The sequence below is a fragment of the Mya arenaria genome, chromosome 1 (genome assembly GCF_026914265.1).
Source record: "Mya arenaria isolate MELC-2E11 chromosome 1, ASM2691426v1".
In the NCBI taxonomy this organism is placed as follows: domain Eukaryota; kingdom Metazoa; phylum Mollusca; class Bivalvia; order Myida; family Myidae; genus Mya; species Mya arenaria.
In genome coordinates, this window is record NC_069122.1 from 42925211 (window position 1) to 42941163 (window position 15953).

The 15953-nt window shown below is 34.1% G+C and overlaps 1 protein-coding gene across 5 annotated transcripts in view; it reads left to right on the top strand.

The window, feature by feature from the left end:
* LOC128238712 (transmembrane protein 198-like) overlaps positions 1 to 15796 on the top strand; it is a 39839-nt gene extending 24043 nt beyond the window's left edge. For 4 of the 5 annotated variants that reach the window (XM_052954907.1, XM_052954898.1, XM_052954915.1 and 1 more), the window contains 4 exons: positions 7593 to 7918; positions 11146 to 11709; positions 12469 to 12608; positions 12998 to 15796. In XM_052954907.1, coding sequence (XP_052810867.1) covers positions 7690 to 7918; positions 11146 to 11709; positions 12469 to 12608; positions 12998 to 13126 — 1062 coding nt within the window. In that variant the 5' untranslated portion in view covers positions 7593 to 7689 and the 3' untranslated portion in view covers positions 13127 to 15796. Of the gene's footprint in view, positions 1 to 3021; positions 3225 to 7592; positions 7919 to 11145; positions 11710 to 12468; positions 12609 to 12997 lie in introns of those variants that run through there. The other variant, XM_052954925.1, reaches the window with a different exon arrangement.
* The last annotated feature ends 157 nt before the right edge of the window (positions 15797 to 15953 follow it).

Here is a 15953-nt window from a genome sequence, read left to right on the forward strand (position 1 = left end):
ATATTCCTCTTTTCTAATGACATACAGACTACCTTAAGGATATTTTGCATTTCTAATGGCTGATGATACAGACCACCTTAAGGGTATTCCTCTTTTCTAATGGCATACAGACTACCTTAAGGATATTCCTCTTTTCTAATGACATACAGACCTGCTTTTCTAATGGCTGCTCAGATAAAGTCACTTGTAACTCACACACATCAACTAGATTTTGTGAATTTTACTGAGTCACAGAGAAATTGAGCAGTTCCAGGTAAAATATTATTAATCAGAAAATATTAATCGTAACGGTAATTGTTTTACAAAAAAAATGACGTTGTGTTAGGATATTTCTGGCCTGTGAGTATTTTTTTGCCGATACATTAACTGCTTTGATGATCATGAGGTAATGCTCCAGAGAATATTCTTTTGAGAATGCACCATATGGCTTTACTGCTGATTCAGCTGAAACACATGAAGGGGGTTTTGTTTAATTTTGGTTTTCAGCTAACCATTTTTGGGGCACCCAACCGTCATTTTTTCTTTATTGCCAACCTCAAACATTTGAAAAAAATCTCACCATTATTTGTTTTCTTCTTTTGGGCTGAACTTTCGGTAGTTTCTTGAAAAGAAAAGATGCTTTATAGTACCCAGACAAAATAGTGGCAGTTTTCAGTGTGTAAACGATATACACAACTTTACTTAAAAGAAATATTTCACAATCTACCTGCCCTATGCTTCTGTGGGGTAGCATGAACTGACATAAGGAACAAAGCATTATTATATTTAGGCCTTACTGTACTTGTATATTGTAATCTGAAATTCACATTTGCAATAGATTGTTCCCTGCAGAGCCATTAAAATGTTTTTGATCTTTGAATTATTTAAAAGATTTACTCTTCCTCAATGCAGGCTGTCTCCATCCTGAAATAAGACCACACTAATAGAATTTAAATGAGAAGTTTGACGGATATTGGCTGAAAAACAAATTGGTGTCAGCAAGCAAAAAAAATAAAAAAATATACTTCTTCATTTTTTCGAATAGAGGATGTGGTGAAGGTTAAACCATTTTTTGGTGTAATGATAAATTTTGAATAATAATCTTGATTGAACGTTATTATTTGATTCACCGTTCTTATAATTGTGTGATTTTAAGCAAAATAACAACAAATATTGTAACTGTTTAAGTCTTTGCTGAGTTTTCAGAGATGTATTAAGTGTTTGCCTTATTTGACGCAGCCTGTTTTTTCAACGAAGTTTTTTTGTCATGGTCATTAGTGAAAATATAATTGCGGTCACATGTTTTTATATGTCTTTCCTTTTACTTTTCTGGAGCAGGTGCAGTAAATCTTGCTAACGAAACCAATTTGGTCTGGATGCATTTTTTCCTCTGTCAAGCATAAAAAAAAAGTTTTTTGTTTTCTCACTTACCTTTCCAGTCCCGACCCTGCACTTTTTTGCGTTTTGATCGATATTTCCTCCAGCTGTATTGTTTTTCGTGACTGATAAAGAGGGGTTTTGTACAGTATGCCGGTTCTTAAAAAGAAAACGGTCTATGCCTACCTAACTAGCCCTATGTTATCAAAAACAAACGATTATTTTTTTGGCCTCATGTGGCTGACAGAACTTCCCGGGAACAAAAGAAGAAGCACTCTACCAATATCAGTTTCCTACCATGTTGATGATATTACCTAAATAAACACATCATCCCCAGAACCTTCAGACAAATGTTTATATAACAATAAGCTTTTATTGCGATACTAAACAGAACATTATTGCAACAACCAAAAGTTTCAGAGTATGATCACACAATTTGCCAAATTTAGAGCCCTCAAGAATACGAAATTACTGGGGCTGTTCCAGGATTTGGCATGTCAGGGGGATGCTTCTTCGGCAGTTACAACGGTGAACAAATTTCACAGGGCTCTCTTGCCAAATCATAGCGTATGCATGAAATTACTGGGGAGATTCCAGGATTAAATGGCATGAGGGGAGTGCTTCTTCGGCAGTTACAACTTCAGACAATTCACAGGGCCCCGTCCCTAAATCATAGTGTATGCATGTTTATTACTGTGGCGATTCCAGGATTTGGCATAAGGGGGGTGCTTCTTCGGTAGTTGCAACTTTGGACAATTCACAGGGCCTCCTCCCCAAATTGTACTGAATGCATGAATACTGGCGCAATTGCAGGATTTGCCATGAAAGAGGAGTGCTACTTTGGCTGTTACAACTTCGGACAATTAACAGGGCCCCCGACCCCAATTTATAGTGTATGCATTAAATTATTGGGGCGATTCCAGGATTTGGCATTAGGGGGATTCTACTTTGGCAGTTGCAACTTCAGACAATTTACAGGGCCCTGTCCCCAAATCATAGTGTATGCATGAAATTACTGGGGCGATTCCAGGATTTGGCATAAAGGGGTTGCTACTCCGGCAGTGACAACTTTGGACAATTTACAGGGCCCCCTCGCCAAATCATAGTATGCATCTTGATAAGGAGTTATTTTTTTGGCTATTTCTAGTCTGGAGTGGTGCGTACCTGATTAAGTAAAACAGAAATAAACATTATATATTATTATAATTCTATTAGTGAAAGCTCTGGGAAAGGGTGGCAATGTTGGAAAACATTTCTCAGAAGATACAAAATATGACCATTCCAGCAGTCAAGTTGCCATAGTTTTATAGATATTTTATACATCAAAGCAGAGGTAGCTCTGTTAAGATCAATATAGCAAGCCTTAAAATAGCTTCAAGCTGATCTCTGCTTTCTTATGTTTGTAAACAAATACTTCCTATAGACAGGCTTGTTGGTCAATATTGTCACACTTTGTTCTCACATTTGGTAGCGAAAATCCATTGGCGCACTCTGACAGTGAGGATAATTTGTACAGGCTACCAGCTAGCCCATTGATAGGAAACCAAGATAACAGGGATTTGTAGATGATTGAATCAGCTGATACATTTATTGTTCAAAGCATAATGTGGTGAACAGGGTATTGTTTAAGCTGACTGTACAATTTGCTCAAATTTCATCGTCTAGACTATTCAGGCAATGGATGTTTAACTACTTCAGTCTTTGCTCTATTAAGTGTTCATATGAAATGAAGTAGAACAGCTGAACAGTGTGAGCTTTGGAAAGGATTAAAGATATAAAAAAATCAGAAAATTTCAGCGCTGTAATTTGCTTTATGTGAACTTTTATTGAACACAGAAAATCATCTCTGTTTTGAAATTACTTCCATGGTAAGTACAATTCAATTATTCAGTGCATGAGTTTGTTAATTAATGAATGTGTTAGTGGGGTCAATGTATTCACACAGTACTGATGTTTCAATCGGGTTTGATTTGTTCTGTTCATACTTAAACCATATGGTTAAAATCAAGTAGCTCATTCAGACAGAAAGCTTGTTATCAAATTGTTCAACTTGATTTATAACTTCCAGTGTTAAGGTTTACAAGTGATGAGTCAGTCGAAGGAAAATTCGAATTTGAAAATATTTCTTTGTTCATTTGATCATATTCTGCTGCTTTTGCAAATATTGGGCTTACATAAAGGTCCCTGGGGGGCAGATCCCGGACTTGACATTAGAGGGGCCACATTCACTTTAGGGGCAGTGACCTTGAGGACATTCTTTTACAAATAATGTCAGGTGTAGAGAAGTATTATTTTTAATAATGGTACATTAATAATAGGATTATTTAAGATTCTGTCAGAAACTATTAAAAGTGATGATGTCAAATCTTCGTAAATTTGTGGATTTGATAAATGTTGATTTCTTCACTGCCCAAGTGGACAGTGTTACCTTCATGCAGGAATGAATGTAGGATTTCACATCATAGGGGGTGCACCAGTCAGGGTGTCAGTCAGTCAGTGCCCCTCCCCCAAAACCCCCAAGGTAAGCTGTGAACATGTCAAGGTGGTTGTATTTCCCAGAGAAAAATTTGGCTTAACTTAAAGTCTAAAGAAGTGCATTTTGGTGTAATTTATGCAGTAAAATGTTTGCAGTTCTTAATACATAACATATAAATATATAGAAAGGTCTTAAAACGTTACATCCATTCAGTGATAATGCATGTAAGTGTATGTATTAGCACATATACGGTAACAAATTTTATACATAAAACATAAAGTGGCGACAGGGTGCTTCCATAAAAACAAATTGCCATTCATCAGTGTTCATTGTCAAATGTTACATCTTTGATAAGACTTGCATATATAGAGAAGGTCAGCAGTCTGTATGTGTCCATTAAGATAGCATCATGTTATTGTTGGATCAAAGTGGCTGGGAACTGTGTTAGGCCACCGAGATAATTGATGTGACTTTTTATCTAATATTTTTATCAGTACTTTAGTGTGATGTTTTATCTTATGGAGATATAAGTTTAAGATAGTATGCATACTATTCTTGGCTTTATCATGATTATATAGATATGAAAAAGGTACTGAGGATGGTACTGAACTAGACATCTATTTTGGTGGTTGACAGAGTGTTCATGTTACAAAAAGTCCTATGTAGAGGACTGATTTAAAACATGATAATCATGCATAACATAGTAGATATGAAATATAAGTGGTATTTGAAGGCATCATGAGACATAGTTATTTATGCACCAGTCAATGTAACCTTGGCCCCCCCAGATCCTGGGGTATACTGGAGAAATTATGTGTTATAACGTTCCAGGTGGCCAGGCAGTTCTGGGTGAATATGGTGATTAACTTTGCGCCAAAAATAGCAGGAAAAATGCCTTACCTAGGCTCCCTGGGTTGGGGGGGGGGTCATTTTTACCTGCAGGTGGTCCCCAGGGGATTTTACACTGGCTTGGCTGGACCAAAAGTCAAAGGCCCCCACTTTACCCGTGAACCTGGGGGGGGGGGGGGGGGGGTTACAATTGACTCTGACTGGTGCATTACAGTAACCAATGTTTAGAAGTGTTTGTTTTTTCATCTATATATTAATACTCCCAATTATTTTGGACTGGTAACAATCAAGAAAGCGGGTATTCCCTGCAGACCATCCTATTACTATTTTGAGAATAAATTGCAATACTATTCACTTATGAATATTATGCCTGCTAGTTATTGAACGTTGTTCTTGACAACATGGTACAAATGAACATAGAAAGAAGTTTCCAATCTATGGTGTATATATTTTGTCCATGGTACTATATATAACATCTAAGGCAAAACAAAAAATGATTTGGTTAGGGTTACATCCTTATCAAAAATAGGTAGGGTACATTGTAGGTAGGATTTTTTTTTATTAGACTTGATAAATGATATGAAGTAAGAATGTTATTGTCACCATTGGAGTGGTGTTTAAGTAAGCTTCTGTATAAAGCTTAAAAGGTTTTAAACTACATATAAAAACACACACACTATTTCGTAGGTTGCTAAGGGCCAGATTACCAAATTTATTTAATATTTAGGCCTCAGATAGAAAAGAAATGTTATCTTTGATGCTCACAGGAGGGAGACGCTTTGGAAAACCATAATTATCTTTGATGAAACATCAGTTCTTATCATATGGTTCAGTTTTATCGATCTCTCTTGAAAACATCCTGGTATATAAATATACTTTGTTTTATGTTAACTTCTTTTACTATCAAAGGCGAAGGAAGGTCCAATTAGATGCAGTGAAGGCTAATACCCCCATCCCCACCCCATGATTCAAACCTGCTTCTGAAAAATCTGTTCAAGGCTAAATGCAAAACAGACTTAACTCAGTAAATGTTATTATTGAGTTACAGCTATCTTGAACTGAGTCAAAGCCTATATATGCATAGCCTATAATTAATTGCTTACATGGAGCTTTATCACAGCCATTCTTTATTAATCTCTTATTTAAGCCTATAACGAAGAACCGCAACCCAGCACTACTTGGTAAAGCCCCACAACCCAAGAGTTTTTCGAGAGCGTCAATAAAAAGTTTGATTTTCTGATTTTTAAGTCCTTCCCTGTTGTTGACCATTTGTGTTCATTACAATTAAAAGCATAAAGAACTAATTATTAAAGTGATATCCACAACTTATTCAAAATCAGTACATGTAAAGCAAACATAAATTTTGAGTAATAAACCTCTAACTACTTGCATTTAAGGAAAATATTTATTACTGATAACACAACTGTTAACGTGTATTTAATAGTTATAAACAACGCAAAAAATATTAAATGATTGGTCAGAGTGCTTAAAGATCATATTTCCGTAAACTTGGTATCCTTCATAAGAACCACTGTTTTCGATATTTATTCATCCTTTTGTTTTAATTGTTGTAAATTTTAATTGGGAGTAAGACTGCATCATTAATACACAAATTCAATATATACAGAAATGTCAAAGAAAGCATTTGAGACCTAATTTGCTGTTTCTATAATGACGTGAATGTGTGGGTTCAAATTCTGACGCAACTCACAATGAATGTTTTAAAGTTTAATAACGTCCAGAAATAATCACATGTATACAGTTCTATGGAACACCAGTAGAAGTAATTTATAGTGTCATCAATGATTCTTGTAACACAAGTGTTAAGTATTTTAAATTTGTAACACAAATTATTAAACACACTTATTAAACTGTTCGTAGATATATATATATATTTGTAACACAATGTCCTTTATTATAACTTTGTTAACGCACACAAAGTCAAAAATAATATTTGTAACACAATGTCCTGACTTTGGTAACACACAAAGTATAAAGTAATGTAATGGAACACCATACAATTCGAAGTCCTTAATAAAAGTGATCTTTAGGCTTTTATATGAAACATGTTGTTGTTTTAAAAGGTTAAGAATAACAAGAATGTCAGAAATGTCTCACTCAGGCTTAGCTATCAAAACTTGTCTAGCTATATAAAGCCTGTTGCATAAAGATTAGCTAGAACATAAAATAATGAAGAGGCTAAAATAAAAGGAAACATGTAGACACAAGAAATAAGTTTGTTGAAGAATTAAAAACCATTATGAAACCCTTCAGATGTGAAAGGAAATAAATAAAATGTATGAAATATTGCATATAATTTAAAGGTTAAAGGTATTATAAAGAATATAAATGAATTCCTCATAAGATAACAATAATGTTCATACCGAATATCATATATTTCATATGAATAAAAGATTTACATCTGAACAGCAAAAAAGACAATATGTACATCTGACTTATGGGACAAAAACATTAAGATCTATTAGATAAAAGATAACAATATATACAATTTGACACAAAATTGCTTCATAATATTTCCATTGCAACTAAAATCAACGAAAAAAATCTATGTCCCAACACTGTAACCAAGCATTTTTGAGACCATCGAGATATCTTTTAGGCTTATTTATGTATTTTATTTAATCTTTAATATCTCTCTTGAAACTGTCTTAAGGTTGACATCTTGGCATTCTTCATGTATTCATCATCAAAGAACTATTAAACCTGGGTAAACTGGAAATTATTTAATGGTTTCAAAAATTATTTAATGGTTTCTCAGATAGTGTTTTCATTTCGATCCAGAGGAAAGCTGATAAGCCATTGATAACATCTGTGGTGTTATGGAAATTTCGATTTTTGCCATCTTTCAATCTTGTTGAACATTATTAATCTTTATTTTTGTGTGTTTCAGACTTCAACTGTGCCAGTCAGCAAGAAACATGGAAGGAATAATTAGAAAATTGTGTAATTGAAAAAAACAAATTGAGGGGACAAGATTAAAAACAAAAATGGAAAGTTCAGACTTACCCAATCTGGATTTGAAGGGGTCTTCTCAAGAATCTGATGTGACATCAGCAACGTATAACGTGCTGGTTGGCAACGTGACAGTGATGACAGAATCCCCGACGTTAAATGGCAGCGTTAGACAGTGTGACGTTATTAATACTGACTACGATATTACGGCTGCAATTATATGTGCTCTATGCTTCTTGTTCGGAATTCTTTACACATTCTTTGGTAAGTTGCAGGTATCCTTTATATTAGCGGAAATATTTTGTAACAATTTATATAAAGATTAATATTTATTTGGAGGTCTAGGTGAAAATAACTGCATAGCCAGACAAATGATTAATTTTCATAAAAACATCCATATAATTGACAAAGTCCCGCCTTATTGATATAAGTCGGTTTTTTACCTTTCACTTCAATCACTGAACATACTAGCGGATCGAGGGCGTGTGCATCTTGTTCTCGTCCCCCTTTAATTGTCCAAGTTTACTATTAATGTCAATATCAGAGAAAAAAAGTAATAAGTACACTCAAAATGCACCATTTTGGACTAAAACATTTCGTTTGGGAGTATCCCAAATCCGCCTGCCCAACATTCTAAACAATTTTAATTTGGGTTTTTAGGGAGGGGCAAATGTCAAAACGTTGTGCCCCTATTAAAGTTACACCCCCTGTCAGATCAATTCTTGGACCCACTACTGTGAACATATGTGTTTGTGTAAGATACAGTAAATGAAGTAACAGCAATGTTTGTTTGTGTTTTGTCGAATAGCCATTAGTCATGGTCTGTTGTAACACACAAATATATATATTTATATGTAAATATTATAGATATCCTCTTAAGAAATACTGGTGCCTTGAAGTACAGAAATGTTATATTTGCAATGCAAATTTCATTTAAAGCGACTTGTTGAATGATAGGCATTTAACTCGCATTGAATATTAAGACGTAAACTAAAGTTACCCTTCAATATGAACAACCAGCATCATGAAGACAATTCAACCTATAAGTATAGCAAATAAAATGTCTTATCAATATGAAAATTAAAATACCAATACCGGTAAGTTTGAAAAAACTCATCCCGTAATGGTGAAAAAATGATTTTTCAACCTTTTATAGGGCTGCAAATGATATAACCATCTGTTGCAGACGACTAAACATTTTATTTCACAATTTTCAGGCCAAGATAATTGTAGTGATTATAATGTTATAACCAAATCAGAATAAAACATATGGTGAAAAACATGCTTCCCACACGACCTGTAATAAACTGTACAATCTAGATGTGATTATGACATGAAACCACTGTGATATATTACAGGTAATTGTGGCTATATAACAAGGAAAAGCAATTATCTGTTACCAATCATACATGTTTTTATACTTACTGTATATCAGGCCAAATAAAAATTTCTGTTGTGGTTCCTGCTACATGCGGATAAAATACAGGTTAAGTAGGCGGGGAAAACATCCTTGTATTGTTTATATACATACACATTCAGACATTAATGTTGCCATAAAAGTTGTACTATACAAGATAATACAAGATAAACTTGTAAAATAGCGGATCTGAGGGGTGGGGCATACCTGGTTCCCCCCCCCCCCTTAAATCGTCCAGGTTTACTATAATATCCGAGAAAATACGCCAAATATATTCGGGTTCTGAGGAAAGGTTGAAAGTCAAAAGGTTACGCCCCAAGGTTATGCCCCCTCTAATGTAAAAACCTGGATCCGATACTGATAAATGTATCACCTTGTACCAATAATAGTGCCTGCTGCATAGCTATATTGTAAATGATAATATATAACAATATTTAATTTAAAAACAAACAAACAGTAATTAAGACGAGAACATGAATATAGGTCAGTTGGGTAAATCATAACCACAATATTATTATTTGGCCTTATCTTGTAACCTTGATGGATTAAATATGGTGAAAATATGTTGGGTGCGAATCCCTGTATTTTATTATTTCGTTACTTTTTCTTTAACATTAGCATCTCTGTGAAGCTGTTACTCTTTTTTTAACATTAGCACCTCTGTGAAGCTGTTACTCTTTCTATAACATTAGCACCGTCTGTGAAGCGCATAATATCTTGATTTTAGACTTTATTGTGAAGTTATCTTTACTTGTACATAAAACAGATACAATTGCAGCCATGTATATTTAAATCATACAATCAAATTTTCACTACCTTAAACATAAGTATAAAAATATATGATTTTATCTTAACCCTTAGGCTGCTGATGGCGATTTTAAAGGCTTTGCAAACAGCTTGGAACCAGACCAGACGCCGAGTAACTCGGCGCCTGGTCAGGTTCCAAGCTGCTTGCCACTCAGTCAATATATCCCCAAAGTTTTAAGTAAATTGAAAGAAATTTAGAATAAACCAGACGACATTTTAGAGCAGACAACAATTTACCCAGCATGCAAAGGGTTAATATTGTTTCAATTTATTGAACCCACTCTGTGACACAATTGAAGGTACTAGATCTCATTTATATACGGTCAAACATCGAAAAAGTAGTATCCAGTAAATTGTGAACAAAATGCTTGTTACAAGGATTAAAGGCCTTCAAAGTTTAAAATAGAGATGAGTCATAATATCTGCCAGCTGCTTTTGCAGTTTGTTCATACAATTAGTAAGTAAAATAACTGGTTGCCAATTTAAAATCTGTGAACTAATCCCTTTAAACATGAACAAATATTAAATCTTTCTGGAACAGCTAAAAAACAACAACTAATTTTGGAAATACAGTCGAAACTCGCTATGTTGATCGCTTTTATCTCAATATTCTGGTTATGTCGAACCTTTTTTCGAATGTTTTCAGTTTTTCGGTCATACGCTTTTTATATTTTGGTTGTATCTAATGTTCCCCATCTTAAAGTCGCAGGCCCCAACTACTTTGTCTTAGCGAGTTTTGACTGTAATGTTTTTCATTTATATAATGAAAGGAATTTTCCAAGAAAAAAATCAAAGAAAATATAATTATAATGCATACGACAAATAGACTTCGTCTTATTGCTGTCCCTGAAAGTGTTAAAACTGTAAAGACACTGGTGCTTCTCTATGTTTTTAATTTAATAAACCTCATAAATATACTTTCTGTACTAGGCTGGTATTTATAAAGAATCTTAAGTCATTTCTTAACTTAAGTCAGTTTACTAATTTAAGTATTTCATTGGTCATAAGATTTTTGAACCTTATAAAATACACTATCTCTACTGTACATTTGATAACATAACCGGTGCTTAAGTTGAGAGATAGTTGCACAAACGTTAAAAATCACATTCTTCTATCTATTCTATCTATTTGTTAAGCTTTTTTGTTCATTTCTAGGCAAAATTGGAACTCCCAATTTATAGTCAAGGTGACATTTTTTTCCAATTAGAAACACCCCATTCCCAAAATTGTGAAAATATCAATTTATTCAATAATTCTTGTGTTTCAGGATATCGCTGTTTCCGGGTTGTGATGTTCCTCACTGGGTTTCTGTTCGGGTCCATTCTAGTCTACGAGATATGCCAGGAGGAGTCAACCTTCAGCCCTCTTGTTAGTGCTGGAATCTCACTCGGCGCTGGGGCTCTGTGTGGGCTGTTGTGTATGCTAGTGCAATATGTGGGCCTATTTCTCACGGGCTTCAACTTTGGAAACTGCATTGCCATCAGTGGTTTCATAGTTCTAGAACAGTTTGTTCATCTGCGTACGTTATGGATTCCTATCGGAGTAACAGTTGGTATAGGAATCGTGTGCGCATTTTCTACTCTAAAATTCCAGAAGTCAGGAACTATATTGGGAACAAGTGTATTCGGAGGAATTTTAATGATCTCATGTATTGACTATTTCATCGAGCATTTTATCTTGATGGAGTATATTAAGGACCGGTTTAAGGCGCGGGATTCGCTTCCTCTGTGCTGGTACTCGTGGGTGATTCTCGGATGTTGGCCATTCTGTTTCCTTGTCGGTGCAATCGCTCAGTGGAAAATTACGGGACAGGGATATGACCATAGAGAAGGTATGACTAAATTTGCGTTGTTCTGATGATCTATTATAATCAAAAATCGATCAAAAAGGTCAAAATCATGGACTATCAATATTGATTTTGTCATGATCGATTTTTGAAAGAAAAATCTGAAAGGCTGTTTTTCCAGAATGGTACACCAATTCATCCCAATAATCTTTATTATTTATTATTTAAAAAGCTGCTTGTTTTAAAAAAAAAATGCAGTTTGGAATAGTTACCAAAAATATGTTAGATTTATTGATTTACAATTTATCCAAGATGAAAAGTTGTATGAATGAAATTGATTATTAATCATTGATCAATTTGCATCAGGATTATCAATTTATATGTTTGTGGGATTCTCAACACCAGACTTACTGAAATACATGTAAATTTTTTAATTTTATGGAATTATTAGGAGAAAATGGATAGAGTAGGCATTGAACATAGAACTCAAAGAAAGTTTCATGTATGGAGAATAATAATACTGGGTAGACAACTGTTTACTAAGTTTATCATTTTTAATAAGGAGTTTTTCCCCTTGGTTAGCAATTTCAACCAGAAAGAAGGGAAGCAGTAATATTTGAGCTTGATTACTTTGTGTAGACCTCAATGTGTGTATGCATACCTTCATTGCCAATATATTCTAGTCTTAGCGAACTTATCACCCATAAAGTATAAATTGAAATGAAAATATTTTATTGACTTATATTTTAAAAAGTATTAATTAGTGAAGACCAAACATATACCGAGTATGTATGCCTATTCCAGCTACCCCAACTCGCAGATGCCGTGAGTACTGTGTAAAGCGTACACCGCGGCCCCGGGAAAAGCCGAAGGAAGCCCCACATCAGTCACGTTATAGACATCTATACCAAGCTCGTAGAGTGAAAGGAGACGTCATCTCACAGGTGAGGGGAAGATACTTAGAATATATATCACTAAAATGGTTTCATGATTTCCTTGACCTTGACCTTATACGTGTTGCCTGGTCAACATGGCATACACATGGCGATTACTTTGTCTAGCGACAAGGGCAGCACTTTAAAAGATGAAGAGTTTAGATATTGTTATAGCCGAGGTATGGTTGTTGTCGAAGGTATTTGCAGCAGTGTCAAACTCGAAAAACTGTTACAATATATTTAAATGAAACATTATACTCATGAGACAAGATACCTACAGCATGGCCGATACCTCAGCCCTAGTTGTCATGTAATGCCAGACAAGTGTTGGAGTTCTCTCTGCAGTACATGTACTCTTGTTTAATAAATTATAAAATATACATAAATTTTCATTTCAGAACTATATCCAGACAATGCAAACAAAGCTGTCACCGTCGTTGCATCGCATGACACCAGTACCCACTGAGCCTGGGCTTGGAGAACCAGAGAGCACAAACACCACCCTCACACAGATTCCAGAAGTCTGAACACTAATATGCCAACTGTGAACACATATTTCAAAGACATACTATGTCTTAAAAACTTAACTCAGAAACCTTAAGTCTGAACACAGATATTTGAGTTAAACACCATATCTGAACACAGTTTCCAGAAGTCTAAACAGTATATGGAATTTACCATAGACGTTTGGTTCTCTAAAAGAGTTCTTAGTGCAGGTACCTGAAATCTGAACAGTCATTTGCGTATATAAACACAGATATGCAGAGTCACCCACATCCTTACATTGGACAACAGTTACTGTGAAAAATTATACCATGTCTGAAAATGAGATTATCACAGACATTTTAATTCTGAACACAGGTGTTAAAATTGTCTGTAAATAAATGCCGAAAATGTGAGCAGTAATTTCCGGATGTTATGCTTAATCTGAACGAAGATAACTTACATAAGATAATCCATGTCTTAACATCCAATCTCTGACCACACCAAGTCTGAACTCAGAAATCTGAATAATAAACACAGATTCTTAGTTTGAACACAGATACTGGAAGTCTTAAGACAGATAAACCATGTTGAAATACAGATCTATACCAAATATCAACCCAAATACCTAATGCTTAAATGTAGGTAGCTCATGACTTTTCATTTGTGTTCTTAACATGCAAAGTCCTAAAACAGATGAAGAGCTTATGAAGTTCTGATCATCCAAAGTCTGAACAAATACGTACATGTTTCTGAGTATTGAATTGATAATATAAGTTTAAACAAAGAAATCAGAGTGCTGAAGACAGATAAGTTTGAACAAATATGAGATCCTGCGTCCGTAATCTGGGCAATTAAATAGAGTAATAAAAGTGTAATAATTGTATTTATCTAAAGCGGTCTTCTTAAGACTTGAGCTGTGGTTTGGAGGAAGGGAACCATGGATGCTTAGACCTTGTTCCATTACTTTTTTGTGTTCATGTATATAATTATTTATTGTTATACTATGAAAACTTCTCTGTAATGTTCTGTTGAAAGAACATGATCTTTGTTGGAATTTCTAATGTATCTGTTAATAATTTTTAACGTATCTGTTAATAATTGTCTCAAATTCATTTTTACAGCATATAGTTGACTTCTTTATTATGTGCTTTTGTTTGCTTGATAATGTAAGAATAAACAAATTGTTATTTTTTAATTGATTTTAGTGTTTTTAAAGGGATGAAGAAGTTTTTAAATAGAAGGGTTTGTCTTTGAAGCAGACAGGGGTGGGGTCAAAGGTTTCACTTGAACCCTGTTCTCTCGAACTCACTTTAGCTCAAACTGGATCTAAAGGAACGATTTCTTTAAACTGTATTAAAGAAATCCCAAGCCCACGGGGTTCGACTGTATATGAATTGCTTGTTAAAACACAAAGGTCAGTTTCGTCTGGTTGTAAGCCTAAATGGGGTTATGTTGTTTGCATAAAAATTAATATGAAATTCTCTGTTGTAAATTAAACATCGATCCATGAGTGTATGATACTAAGCATAATTATGTAGTGAATTGCTTTTATCTATCATTTTCTAAATATTTGAGACCAATACATTGAAGTGATCAATTCACACAGTTTCATTTACGTTCTTGTTAAACTTCCATAAAACTTAGCTTTGGCATTGTGAAATTTTACTTGTAACAAATATTTTGTTATTTTCAGATTTGGAAATTAATTAAATTCTAGCAGGGAGGTTAGAGGGTGAAAATTTAGCTGGCTTTGTAAAAATTAAATAGGCGATTCCAAACTTACGCTTTATTGCATATAATTTTTTGTCATGTCAAGTTTTTATTCCGAACAAAAGACTTTGGGCAAAATCTTCTTTAATCTATTAAATGATTTTTTGAAAATTATTTTTTGTACCGATTGTAAATACATCTTCAGTTATTCCTATTGCTACTGAGGGATAATTGTTATGTATTAAAGTGAAAGTGTTCTTAGCAACTTAAAAAGCACCTAGGACATTTTCGCCTTAAGCCCTTGACTGTTTTATGTTATATATAATTATACAAACATCGAAATAACAGATTTGAATAACAACATTAAGTTGCCAGATTTCAACTGCAGCTGAATATGTTGTAGTGATGATATTAACTAAGATGCTATGAAAGTACACAAAAGAGGCCATGAAAAATAAATTGTTAGTTCTCATGTACTTTTGAACGGGAGGAATCGCATAAAAAAAATATTTATTTAAAAAACAAATTAGATTTGATAAAAAGCTGAAGCCATATTTGCTTTACAAATACGGAAAAATGGCATATATAATATATGAAGCTGATTAACAACATCATATTAATTTCTGCCTAATTTAATTCAGTAATTATTTGAATAATCTTAAAAATATTTCTTGAAAACATTTCTTCCCAAAATTATCCTATTTGGGCTATTTCAACATGACTAAGATAATTTAATTTTTTTTAGATATGGCCAAGGAAAATGAATGTGGAGGAATGAGTTTGAAATGATAAACTAAACATTATTTGTTGAGCCTCAATAGTCCATGTACAGTAATGCACATTGTATGTTAACGAATTGTTGTAGTTAATGCCTCTACCCTTGCACCAAGTTGTTAGATGTTAGTTGTTATGTGACATTGTCATACTTTTGTAACTGTTTCTGGACTTTTTTCGTGAAATGGTCTCGTTCAACAGTATACAAATAAAATTTTGCAAACTTGCGTTCTTGTTGTTCTCATTATTGTCAGGTCTGTTTATATGTCCACTTAGAAAGGGGACAGTATAGGTTTGCAAATCTCTGTCCATCAATTCATTAGAAGAGCAATTTTTGTCTGCATGATTAAAAGTTTAATTAAGTACCATGAAACCAGTGGTTGG